This window comes from Euleptes europaea, chromosome 13 (genome assembly GCF_029931775.1).
Source record: "Euleptes europaea isolate rEulEur1 chromosome 13, rEulEur1.hap1, whole genome shotgun sequence".
NCBI lineage: Eukaryota > Metazoa > Chordata > Lepidosauria > Squamata > Sphaerodactylidae > Euleptes > Euleptes europaea.
In genome coordinates, this window is record NC_079324.1 from 50,048,903 (window position 1) to 50,062,569 (window position 13,667).

Consider the following 13,667-nt stretch of genomic DNA (forward strand, 5'->3'; position numbering starts at 1 on the left):
AGCACCAGAGCTATTTACCGGATTTAAAAAAAAATTAGTAGTTGCTATACTGCTGTAGTCACTATATCAGTTTTCAAAAAGCGGGTCGATGCCTGCTGGTAGTACAGGGGAAATGTGGACATGAGTGGATACTGAAGAAAAATAGTTAAAGTGTGGGTTGGGAAGTGTCCACATCATTGGAACTGGCAATGTCTGATGTACAGAGAAGAAGACCTTGCAGGGAGCGGTAAGAGGACAGTTAGATAGGATAGTGAAATCAGCACCGTCTCCTGCTAAGTGTCTTTCCTTGTCTGTCTCCTCTCCAGATTTCTACTCTTAGGGGAATTTTTCACGGAGATTTGCTGCGCTTTCAAATCTGATTTGTGTCAGTGCAAATTTTTGGTTATTCATTGTAGGTCTGCATTTTCCCAGAATGAGCAATAAAACCCGTGTTATAACTGAGGCAACTGAAACCACTTTTAAACCGTCCTTTCCTGTTGGCGCAGAAGCCTCGAGCTCTCTCAGTCATGTAAATAGCACCCTCTCTCCCTCCTCTTCACTATCAAGTATGTTCGTTCCTGAATCTACATTTTAATAAGGTTGTGCGTTTTTGCTGTGTTGGTTACTCTGCCAAGAACTCTTGCCAAAGACTGAATACAATCTTTCTCAAAAAATTATATCATAGATTCTACCACATTTTTTGGGGGGAGGGGATGTGGTGAGGTAGAGGAAGACATGGAAAATGAATGATTGCATGACAATATTGTATGGAAACTCAGCGGAAAAAACACACTACAGAGAACTGCAATGAAAAGGCTGTCCTAAGGAACGGTGCCCAAGCAAATAGGAGTGAGCAGCTCCCCGGATCCTTTCCTCCATACATATATGGATCCTTTATGACCTGCACATCCCTTCCATTCCACCACCTCAGTTCATGAAAAATCCCAATTGTTAGCATTCTTAAAATAATTCAGGAAATTAAGTAATGTGATAGATTCCCACCCCCAATCACAGAATTTGGGTTTCTTTGTTGCAGATTCTAAATACTTTCATTCTAGAAATTGTGGTTGATGGATTATCAAGCTCTGCTTTACGACAAGACAGATTTCCTGCAGGCCCTTGATGCCTCTGGAGGGAAATGAGTTATCTGCTAGCAGCCAATGAGCTTTGACCATATTTGCATATAGGGATATTTTTTAAAGTTCAGGGAATTGAAATGGAACTCAGCTGAGGAACTGAGGTTGGGATTCTTCTCTCCAGCAACCTCTTTGTTCAAGGAAGCTGGAAATCTCTCACCCTGGCCAAGGCATCGATGCTCTTCCTGATTTTCATTTATTATTGGGGTAGGATGGAAACTTAACTAAAACACCTAATTAGTTTATTTTTGTAACTTTCTGTTTCTCCCTCTTGTAGCAGCACTGACGATCCTGTCACTGCGATCCATCCATTCCACTTAATTTGTGCTTCTGATTTTGTTCCCAGGTTGTGATGCCCAATTCACAGTGACCCAGCCGCCCTCTGTGTCGGCTTCGATTGGAGAGACTGTTAAGATCTCATGTACACCAAGCAGTAGGACCATAAGCAGCTACGATATCTCCTGGTATCAACAGAAGCTCGGCAGTGCTCCGATAATGCTCATATATGATGAAGATGACAGAGCCTCAGGCATCTCCAACCGATTCTCAGGTTCTCTTGACAGCTCTGCCAATGCCGCCGTCTTAACCATCTCCAGTGTCCAAGAAGAGGATGAGGCCGATTATTACTGTTCATGTTATTACAGTTATGAGTACACAATGATACAACCCCACGGGGAAGTGAGACAAAAATGTCCCTGCAGCAGATGTGCTTTGCACTTGTTGTGCTTGGCTGATGCACCAGCTGAGTCTCTTGTTACCGGTCTGGTTAACTATATGCAAGAAATGATGGTGCCACCCATGAGCCATGTATCAGGCTGTGCATCATACTGAAGGGATGTGAAATAGAGTGAGGATTTAATAACAGAAGAGTAGGGAGTGTGCTGAACCCACCTCCCACCTACAGCCTTATCCTTTGCAACCCCATTTCCACCTGCTTTTATTCTAGCAGGGCTCATAGATGTCTGAAAAACCCCTTGAAATGGTGTGCGGAGCATTCATTGCCCTCTACCAGCCCCAGCTTCTCCACTTCAAACCACCCCTTCCCTTTCTGCCTAATCAGCTCTAACCTAAATCACAGGTCTGCCACCATTATGACCATTTCTGCTCCTAGGAATTTCCTGGAACTTGAATACTGATATAGCCCCAGCTGAGACTGTTCAGATTTCACAAAAAACCACAAATCTATGTACTACCCTTGATCAGGACCAATGCAAAATGACTCATTCAAGGATACACACTTGCATGTCCTGAAGCTAAAATACACATATGCAGCCAGATTCAGCCAGAAATGGCTGATCGTGCATCTTGAGACAATCATGTATAGTGTGCTGTCTTGGTACAGGTGGGAAAAGTACCAGAAATGCAGCTACAAAAAAGGGCCTTTGTGTGTAAACTTGCTATAAAAACACACACAAAGGTTATGTATGCAGGAGGTACTACATCGGTGGCCAGGAGGTGTCACTGTTACCCCACAGCTGTAGTTTTTGATTTAAGAAAAGTCAGCATTTGCAAAATCCCATTTTGCTCTGACTTCATCAAATTTGTAAATCCTGAGATGAGGAGAAGGCTTGAAATGTTTTCATTTTCAAGCATAAGGTGTGTGCCTTCTACATAGAAGCGGATGGCTAGCTGAGTGAAACGGGATTTTTTACCGGAAACCCATAGTTGCTTTTTGGAATCTGAGGACTTTGTAGAACATACAAGTTGGATGATAGAAATAATTGCTGTTTTAACTGCGAACTGAAAATGTTTTAGTGTTAACTGCGAGTCATTCCTTCTAGATAATGTACATTGTATATACACTGTTTGTGAAATAAATATTCACCAGCAATTACTGGATTTGTGGCTGAAGTGCTTTTTTTGTTTCATTAATCACCTGGAGGTTGGCAACCATATGTTCACACCACGACTAAAAGACTCTTTTCAGCAAGAATCTACCAAAGCAGATTTTGAGGGGAAATATGATGAAGCAGGGGAAAGCCTGGAAAGTGAATGATTGCAGGATAATGTTGTGTGGTAGTCAGGGGAAAAAAACCACTGGGCAGTTTGGGAGGTGGAGTAAAAAGCCTATGTGGAAACAACCTTTATTTAACATCAGGAGAGGGCGAAGGGAAGGTGAACACAGGGCCAGAGAGCACTCCAGATATGCCACTTAGCAGGTACGGGAAGGGGCAGATGACAGGAGCAGGAGAACAGCAGCTGCCTGACTTATTTCCTCAACTGAGCAAGACAGTTGTAATGAAAAGAGTCACCAAAGAAACTGTGCCCAAGCAAATAGGGGTGAGTCGCTCCTTTCCCCTGATACATATATGGACAACAATGTGGCCCACACATCTCTTCAACTGCACCACCTGTTGGCTTTGGGAAAAATCCACATTCTCAGCATTCTTGAAATAATTCAGAGAATGTGATAGGTGTCCCGCACTCAATCATAAAAATTGGGCTTCAGTGTTGCAGAATATAAATGCTTTAATTCCACCAATCGTGGTTGGTAGATTTTCAAGGTCTATCTTATCACAAGATTGCAAAATTAACCTTTACACATCCCTTCCACTCCACTACCACCTCAAATGTGGAAAACCCCCAAGTATTAGCATTCTTGAAATAATTCAGGAAATGTGATAGATGGAAAAAAAACCCCGCCATCACAGGATTTCAGTTTCTTTATTGCGGAATCTAAATGCTTTCATTATAGCAATCATGGCCGATGGCATTTGAAACTCTTTTTTAACACAAGGATGCAGAATTAACCTTGATAAGAATGTTATTCAGAGGTCTGGGAGGAGAATTGTGGCAGGCCATGAATGCCTCTGGAAGGAAATGAGTTATCTGGTAACGGCCAATGAACTTTGGCCATATTTGCATATAGGGATACTTCTTAAAGTTTAGGAAACTGAAATAGAAGTCATCTGCAGAACTGAGTTTGGGATTCTCCTCTCTAACAGCCTCTTTGTCCAAGGAAGCTGGGAATCTCTCACCATGGCCAAGGCCTCGATGCTGTTCCTGTTTCTCACTTATTTTGGGGGTAGGGTGGAGATTTAACTAAAAGGCCTAATTAGCCAAGTTTCCTTACTTACTACCCCTTTTAATAGCAACACTGATGATTCTCTCACTGCGGTCCCCCATTTCACTTAACGTGCTTCTGATTTTGTTTCCAGGTTGCGATGCCCAATTCACCATGACTCAGCCATCCTCTGTGTCGGCCTCCGTTGGAGAGACTGTTAAGATCTCATGTACAAGAAGCAGCGGGAGGGTAAGCAGCTACTATAACTCCTGGTACCAACAGAAGCCCGGCAGTGCTCCAATAATGCTCATATATACAGATGATGACAGAGCCTCTGGCATCTCCAACCGATTCTCAGGTTCTCTTGACAGCTCTGCCAATGCCGCCATCTTAACCATCTCCAATGTCCAAGAAGAGGATGAGGCCGATTATTACTGTGCATCTTATGATGGCAGCAATCGGCCCACGGTAATACAACCCTTTAGGGAAGTGAGACAAAAATTTCCCTGCAGCAGTTGTTCTTTGCACTGGTTGTGCTTGGTTGATGCAGTGGCTGAGTCTCCCGTGACCTGTCTGGTTAACTAGATGTGAGAGATGATGGTGCCACCCATAAGCCATGTATCAGGTGGTGTGTCATGCTGAAGGGATGTGAAACTGAGTGAGGGTTTAATAACAGAAGGATAGGTAGTGTGCTGAACCCACCTCCCACCTGCAGCCTTATCCTTTGCAACCCCGTCCCCACCTGCTTTTATTCTAGCAGGGCTCATGTGTGTGTGTGTAAAGTTCGGTCAAGTTGCAGCCGACTTATGGCGACCCCTTTGGGGGTTTTCATGGCAAGAGACTAACAGAGGTGGTTTGCCAGTGCCTTCCTCTGCACAGCAACCCTGGTATTCCTTGGTGGTCTCCCATCCAAATACTAACCGGGCCGACCCTGCTTAGCTTCTGAGATCTGACGAGATCAGGCTAGCCTGGGCCATCCAGGCCTCAAAAACCCCTTGAAATGGTGCAGGGAGCGTTTGTTGCCCTCTACCTGGCCCAGCTTCTCCACTTCAAACCACCCCTTCCCTTTATACCTCTTCAGCACTAACCTAAAACACATGTCTGCCCCCATTATGACCAGAGAAGCTCCTAGGCATTTCCTCGAAATTGAATACTGATATAGCCCCAGCTGGGACTGTGGCTCAGTTCAGACTTCACACAAAACCATAAATCCATGTAATACCCTTGATCAGGACCAATACAATGTGACAAAAAAGGGGATACACACTTGCATGTCCTGAAGCTGAAATATACCAATGCAACCAGATTCATCCAAAATGGTCGATCATGCATATGGAGACAATCATGTGCTACCAGTGGGGAAAAATGCCAGAAATGTAATGACAAAAAAGGGCCATTGTCTGTAAATTTGCTATAAAAAACCAGAAGGCCTTTTATGCAGGGATGTTTCCCTGTGGTTACCCCACTGACTGCTTTTGAGTTTCCTTTGATTATTCATTCCTTTCCTGAGCATCAGAGGTCGCCTTGTACTCCCTGTGTGTTTTGCCCACATTTTCCAGATTCTGGATAAAACAGCATCTTTCTCTAAAGGAAGTTCTAACTAAATACTGACACCCCCCTCCCAATGCCAATGAAGGGTTTTTCTCTTGCTTTTAAAAAAATGGTAGTTGCTAGGTTGCTATAATGTTAAAATGCTGTACCGGTTATTACCAATTTTTATTTCCAAAAGCCTTTTGGTGACATCATGGGACAACTGAGGACGTAGGAAAGTAGTTCCAATGTGGGCTGGGAAGTTCAAGAATCTGCACCTTCCTGTTCACATAAGGTTGCCGTCTCTGGGATGGGAATTGCCTGAAGATTTTGGGGGTGGAGTCTGAGGAGGGTGGAGTTTGGAGAGAAGAGGGACTTCAACGCCATAGAGTCTAATAGCTAAAGTGGCTATTTTCTCCGAGGGAACTGACCTCTATCACCTGGAGATCAGTTGTAATAGTGGGAGATCTCCAGCCACCACCTGGAGGTTGGTTGGAGGGAAATGAGTTATCTGGTGGCAGCCAATGAGCTTTGACCATATTTGCATATAGGGATATTTCTTAAAGTTAAGGGAATTGAAATGGAACTCAGCTGATGAATTGTGCTGGGGATACCTCTAACCAGCAACCTCTTTGTCCAAGGAAGCTGGGAACCTCTCACCATGGCCGAGGCCTCGATGCTGTTCCTGTTTCTCACTTATTTTTGTGGTAGGGTGGAGACTTAACTAAAAGGCCTAATTAGCCAAGTGTCCTTACTTTCTTTCCCCCTTTTAATGGCAACACTGATGATTCTCTCACTGTGGTCCCCCATTTCACTTAACTTGTGCTTTTGATTTTGTTTCCAGGTTGCGATGCCCAATTCACCATGACTCAGCCGTCCTCTGTGTCGGCCTCCATTGGAGAGACTGTTAAGATGTAAGCAGCTACTATAACTCCTGGTACCAACAGAAGCCCGGCAGTGCTCCGATAATGCTCATATATACAGATGATGACTGAGCCTCAGGCATCTCCGTCCGATTCGCAGGTTCTCTTGACAGCTCCGCCAATGCTGCCGTCATAACCATCTCCAATGTCCAAGTGAAGGATGAGGCCGATTATTACTGTTTATCTTATGACAGCAGCGATAAGCACACGATGATACAACTCCAGTGGGAAGTGAGACAAAAACCTCCCTGCAGCAGATGTGCTTTGCACTGGTTGTGCTAGGCTGATGCACCAGCGGAGTCTCCCTTGACCAGTCTGGTTAACTAGATGCGAGAGATGATGAGCCATGTATCAGGTGGTATGTCATGCTGGAGGGATGTGAAACACAGTGAGGGCCTAAAAGCAGAAGAGTGGTGGTGGTGTGTGTGTGCTCAGCCCACCTTCCTTCAGCCTTTTCCTTTGCAACCCTTTCCCCACCTGCTTTTATTCTAACAGTGCTCATATATGTCTCCAAACCCCCTCGAAATGGTGTGGGGAGCATTCATTGCCCTTTACCGTCCCCAACTTCTTCTCTTAAAACCACCCCATCCCTTTATACCTGTTCAGCTCTAACCTAAAACAGAGGTCTGCCCCTGTTATGACCAGAGAGTCTCATAGGAATTTCCTGGAACGTGAATATTGATATAGCCCCAGGTGAGACTGTCTCAGTTCAGACTTCACAAAAAAACCCCACCAAATCCATGTACTACTCTTGATCAGGACCCATGCAAAATGACCCAAACGAGGATACGGACTTGTATGTCCTGAAACTGAAATATACCTATCCAGCTAGATTCAGCCAGAAATGGTTGATCATGCATATCGAGACAATCATGTGTAGCATGCTGTCGTGGTACAGGTGGGAAAAGTGCCAGAAATGTAATGACAAAAATGGGCCTTTGTGTATAAACTTGCTATCAAAAAACACAAAGGTTATGTATGCAGGAGGCACTATGTCGGTGGCCAGGAGGTGCCACTGTTACCGCACAGCTAAAATTTTTGATTTAGGAAAAGTCAGCATTTGCCTTTCTAAGTGATCTAGGGTGGTTTAGGGAGGCACATGAATAGAAGGACCATGTAAATGCTTCAGGTGTGCCTCAGAGTAGGTAAGAGATGGGGTGGAGGAACAGACCATGGGTGGGGAAACTAGCATAAGAAACTGTACCTGCCTCATCTTCCAAGTCAGCAGCAGATCTGAAAAAAACTACAGGAATTTTGAAGCTTCAGCCTAGCAACAGCCACTGGGTGCTGCTGGGTTTGAATGTGTTCCATGTTTATAATGACCAGGGCAGTAGCTAAAGGTGGCAAGTGGCGCTTTGTGCCCTGGAAATAGAGTTGTTAACTTCCAGGTGGTAGCTGGAGATCTCCTGCTATTATAACTGATCTCCAGGTGACAGAGATCAATTCACCTGGAGAAAATGGCCACTTTGGAAGGTGGACTCTATGGCATTATACCCCACTGAAGTCCCTCCCCTCCCCAAACCCCTCCCTCCTCAAGCTCAGGTATTTCCTAACTTGGAGCTGGCAACCATACCTGGAAGCCCTTAGCTGTAATATTTGCATTTTAAATTACTTTGAAATGGATTATCTTGGCTCAATATTTCTCTGTAGATTCGCTGTAGGCGTGAGTCCATTTTTCTTGTGCCCAAGCAAATAGGAGTGAGAAGCTCCCCAGTTCCCTTCCCCAGATACATATATGGACAATATGGCCTACACATCTCTTCAACTCCACCTCCTCTTGACTTTGGGGGAAAATCCCAGTTCTCAGCATTTTAAAAAATAATTCAGGCACTTAGATAATGTGATAGGTGTTCCGCTCCCAGTCATAAAAACTGGCCTTCTTTGTTGCAGAATCTAAATGCTTTCATTGTGTCAATCACGGCTAGTAGATTTTCAAACCCTGTCTTATCACAAGGATGCAAAACAAACCTTTTAAAGCATCGTATTCTGGGTCGTGGGAGGAGATTTGCAGCAGGCCCTGAATGCCTCTGGAGGGAAATGAGTTAGTTGGTGGCAGCCAGTGAGCTTTGACCATATTTGCATATAAGGATATTTCTTAAAGTTAAGGGAATTGAAATGCAACTCAGCTGATGAATTGCTTTGGGGATACCTCTAACCAGCAACCTCTTTGTCCAAGGAAGCTGCGAATCTCTCACCATGGCCAAGGCCTCGATGCTGTTCCTGTTTCTCACTTATTTTTGGGGTAGGATGGAGACATCAGTAAAAGACCTAATTAACCAAGTATCCTTACTTTCTTTCCCCCTTTTAATGGCAACATTGTTGATTCTCTCACTGCGGTCCCCCATTCCACTTAATTTGTGCTTCTGATTTTGTTCCCAGGTTGCGATGCCCAATTCACCATGACTCAGCCGTCCTCTGTGTCAGCTTCCATTGTAAAAACTGTTAAGATCTCATGTACAAGAAGCAGCGGGAGCGTAAGCAGCTACTATAACTCCTGGTACCAACAGAAGCCCGGCACTGCTCCGATAATGCTCATATATTTGCATAGCAGCAGAGCGTCGGTCATCTCCGACCGATTCTCAGGTTCTCTTGACAGTTCTGCCAATGCTGCCGTCTTAACCATCTCCAATGTCCAAGCAGAGGATGAGGCCGATTATTACTGTTTATCTTATGACGGCAGCTACAAGCACACAATGATACAACCCCACAGGGAAGTGAGACAAAAACCTCTTTGTAGCAGATGTGCTTTGCACTGGTTGTGCTTGGTTGACGCAGCGGCTGAGTCTCCTGTGACTGGTCTGGTTAACTAGATCTGAGAGATGATGGTGCCACCCATGAGACTTATATCAGGCTGTGCATCATGCTGAAGGGATGTGAAACACAGTGAAGGTCTAAAAGCAGAAGAATGGAGGTGGTATGTGTGTGTACTAAACCTACCTCCTACCTGTAGCCTTTTCCTTTGCAACTCTGTCCTCACCTGCCTTCATTCTAACAGGGCTCATATATGTCACAAACCCCCCTTGAAATGGCATGGGGAGCATTTGTTGCCCTCTACCGGCCCCAGCTTCTCCACTTCAAACCACCCCTTCCCTTTTTACCTATTCAGCTCTAGCCCAAATTACATTTCTGCTACCATTATGACAATTGAGGCATTTCCAGGAATGTGAATACTGAATACTGATATAACCCCAGGTTAGGGTTGCCATTGTGTGTAGATTTGTTACCAAAACCACAAAGGTGATGTACGCATGAGGCACTGTGTCGGTGGCCAGGAGGTGTCAGTGTTGCCCCACAACTAAACTTTTTATTTAAGAAAAGTCAGCACTTTCTTTTGTGAATTCTAAGAACGATCCAGCATGGTTTAGAGAGGCAAGTGAAGAGAAGGACCATGTAAAGGCTTCAGGTGTGCCTCAGATAGGGTTGCCAACCTCCAGGTAATAACAGAGGATCTCCTGCTATTACAACTGATCTCCAGCCGATAGAGATCAGCTCACCTGGAGAAAATGGCCGCTTGGGCCAGTGGACTTTATGGCATTTAAGTCCCTCCCCTCCCAAACCCCGCCCTCCTCAGGCTCCGCCCCAAAAATCTCCCGCTGATAGCGAAGAGAGACCTGGCAATCCTAGCCTCAGAGCAGGGGAGAGATGGGGTGGAGGACTGGACCGGGGCAGGAGGGAGGGGAAGCTGGCAGAAGAAGCTGTAGCTGCTTCATTTTCCAAGTCAGCAGCAGATCTGAAAACAGAGCAAGAACTTGAAGGCTTCAGCCTAGCAACAGCCAGTGGGTGCTGGATTTGAGTGTGTTCAATCTTTAAAACATTAAAGCGATGTTTAATGTTTATACTGACTGGAGCAGTAGCTAAAGGCAGCAATGGGTGCTTTGTGCCCTGGAAATAGGGTTGCCAATTTCCAGGTGATTTTAACCTGCAGAAAACTACTCAGGATTTCTCGAATGTGTGGAATCTACTTAAAAAGAGTATTAGATGTGAGTCTCATGCCATTACCCTTTCAAAATACATAAAATCCAACATTATCCCCAGAGGGCTATGTATACAAAAGGAAGGGTTGCAGCTCCCCAGTTCCTTTCCCCCGATACATATATGGACAATATAACCTACCCATCTCGTCAACTCCAACATCTCTTGACTTTGGGAAAATCCCAGTGCTCGGCATTCTTGAAATAATTCAGGGAATTAGATAATGTGATAGGTGTTCCGCTCCCAATAATAAAAACTGGCCTTCTTTGTTGCAGAATCTAAATGCTTTAATTGTGTCAATCACGGCTAGTAGATTTTCAAACCCTGTCTTATCACAAGGATGCAAAATTGACCTTTTAAAGCATCGTATTCAGGGTCATGGGAGGAGATTTGCAGCAGGCCCTGCATGCCTCTGGAGGGAAATGAGTTAGTTGGTGGAAGCCAGTGAGCTTTGACCAGATTTGCATATAGGAATATTTCTTAAAGTTTAAGGAATTGAAATGGAACTCAGCCGATGAATTGCATTTGGGATACTTCTAACCAGCAACCTCTTTGTCCAAAGAAGCTGGGAATCTCTCACCATGGCCAAGGCCTCGATGCTGTTCCTGTTTCTCACTTATTTTTGGGGTAGGATGGAGACTTAACTAAAAGGTCTAATTAGCCAAGTGTCCTTACTTTCTTTCCCCCTTTTAATGGCAACACTGATGATCCTCTCACTGCGGTCCCCTGTTTCACTTAACTTGTGCTTCTGATTTTGTTTCCAGGTTGCGATGCCCAATTTGCTATGACTCAGCAGTCCTCTGTGTCGGCTTCCATTGGAAAAATTGTTAAAATCTCATGTACAAGAAGCAGCGGGAGCATAAGCGACTACTATAACTCCTGGTACCAACAGAAGCCCGGCAGTGCTCCGAAACTGCTCATATATGATGATGACAGCAGAGAGCCGGGCATCTCCGAACGATTCTCAGGATCTCTTGACAGCTCCGCCAATGCCGCTGTCTTAACCATCTCCAATGTCCAAGCAGAGGATGAGGCCGATTATTACTGTTTATCTTATGACGGCAGCTCTCAGCACACGACGATACAACCCCACGGGGAAGTGAGACAAAAACCTCTTTGTAGCAGATGTGCTTTGCACTGGTTGTGCTTGGTTGACGCAGCAGCTGAGTCTCCTGTGACTGGTCTGGTTAACTAGATGTAAGAGATGATGGTGACACCCATGGGCCTTGTATCAGGCTGTGCATTATGCTGAAGGGATGTGAAACACAGTGAAGGTCTAAAAGCAGAAGAATGGAGGTAGTATGTGTGTACTGAACCTACCTCCCACCTGCAGCCTTTCCCTTTGCAACCCTGTTCTCACTTGCCTTCATTCTAACAGGGCTCATATATGTATCAAAAACCCCTTGAAATGGCATTGGGAGCATTCGTTGCCCTCTACCTGTCCCAGCTTCTCCCTTTCAAACCACCCCTTCCCTTTTTACCTGTTCAGCTCTAACCCAAATCACATTTCTGCCACTATTATGACCATTGAGGCATTTCCGGGAATGTGAATACTGATATAGCCCCAGGTTAGGGTTGCCAGGTCCCACCTTTCAACCAGCAGGAGATTTAGGGAGGTGGGGTTGGGGGCAGTGACCAATGTAATCTATGCGATGACATCAATCCGCATTTAAGCAAAAGCGCCTAAGTGAGGCTTTTCCTGCCCCCAGTTCCTCAGTCTCCAGGCAGCCACCAAACAGCTGAGTGGCGGTGGGGAGGGAGTGTCTCTGCAGCTTTCCCAGGGTCCCTGCATAGGAAACCAGGGGCATCGAGCAGAGTGGCAGAGATGCTCCCCCCCACCGCTCAGCTGTTTGTCCCTGGTCTCCCAGGCAGCTTTTGCTGCTTGGGAAACCTCGGGCAGAGCGGCTGAGACGCTCCCTCCCCCACCGCTCAGCTGCTTGGCGGCAGCATGGGCTTTCTCTTTAGCTCTGCCTCATCTCTGCAGCTTCCCTGGCCACCCCAGCAGTACCAGCCTTCTCTGCCATTCTGCCCAACATCCCTGCTTCCCAAGCAGCTTTGCCTGTGAGGAAAGGCAGAGAAGGCTGGCATGGCTGGGGTGGCCAGGGAAGCCATGGTGATGTGGCAGAACGAAAGGGAAAGCCCGCACCTTTGCCAAATGGCTGAGTGATGGTGGGAGGTGTGAAACTGGCTGCCTGGAGACTGAAGGAGGGGGCAGGAAAAGCCTCACCCTGGCACTTCCCTTACAAGTAAGTGATGTCATCACATAGATGACACGGACATGCCCCTCTCCTCCCCGCCTACTTCCTCCCGCCAATCAGCTGAGTGTCGGCGGGCAAAGACAACAAAGAGTGGTAGATTGCCTGCCATAACTGGGCAATTGGGAACCCAGCTGGGACTCAGACATTGGCTCAGTTCAGACATTGCACAACACCATAAATCCATGTAATACCCTTAATCAGGACCCATGCAAAATGACTCAAACGAGGATACACACTTGCAGGTCCCGAAGCTGAAGTACATCTCTGCAGCCAGATTCAGCCAGAAATGGTTGATCATGCATTTTGAGACTATCATGTGTAGTGTGCTGCCAGGGTGCAGTTGGGAAAAGTGCCAGAAATGTAACAACGAAAAGGGCCATTGCCTGTAAACTTGCTGTCAAAAACACACAGGGTATTTATGCATGAGGTGTGAGTCCACTTCTCTTCCAATGAGGGAAAATAGTTCCAATGTGGGTTGGGAAGTTGAAGAATCTGCACCTTCCTGGTCACATCATGCCCAAAAGACTGAGTACAATCTTTTCAGCAAAATTCTACCAAAGCAGGTTTGGAGGGGAAATGTGATGAGGCAGGGGAAAACCTAGAAAGTGAATGACTGAAGGACAATGTTGTGTGGAAGTCAAGGGAAAAAAAAAACACAGGGCAGTTTGGGAGGTGGAATAAAAAGCCTGTGTGGAAAGAACCTTTATTTAGCATCAGGTGAAGGGGGAGGCAAGGTGAACCCAGGGCCAGGGAAGGACTCCATGTATGCCACTCAGCAGGCGAGGGGAAGGGGCAGATGACAGGAGCAGGAGAACAGCAGCTGCCTGACTTATTTCTTCCACTCAGCACAAGAATTGTGATGAAA

General features: G+C 45.8%; 1 protein-coding gene across 1 annotated transcript; it reads left to right on the top strand.

The window, feature by feature from the left end:
- Positions 1–4,293: 4,293 nt before the first annotated feature.
- On the top strand, positions 4,294–9,382 carry LOC130485913 (immunoglobulin alpha-2 heavy chain-like). Its single transcript, XM_056859062.1, has 4 exons — positions 4,294–4,575; positions 4,998–5,006; positions 8,223–8,235; positions 8,952–9,382. Exons 1-4 carry the CDS (start codon positions 4,294–4,296, stop codon positions 9,380–9,382), a joined length of 735 nt encoding a protein of 244 aa, XP_056715040.1.
- Positions 9,383–13,667: the final 4,285 nt, after the last annotated feature.

Coding starts and splice junctions, on each gene's coding strand:
- LOC130485913 (XM_056859062.1), top strand. CDS start 4,294: ATGACTCAGCCATCCTCTGTGTCGGCCTCCGTTGGAGAGACTGTTAAG.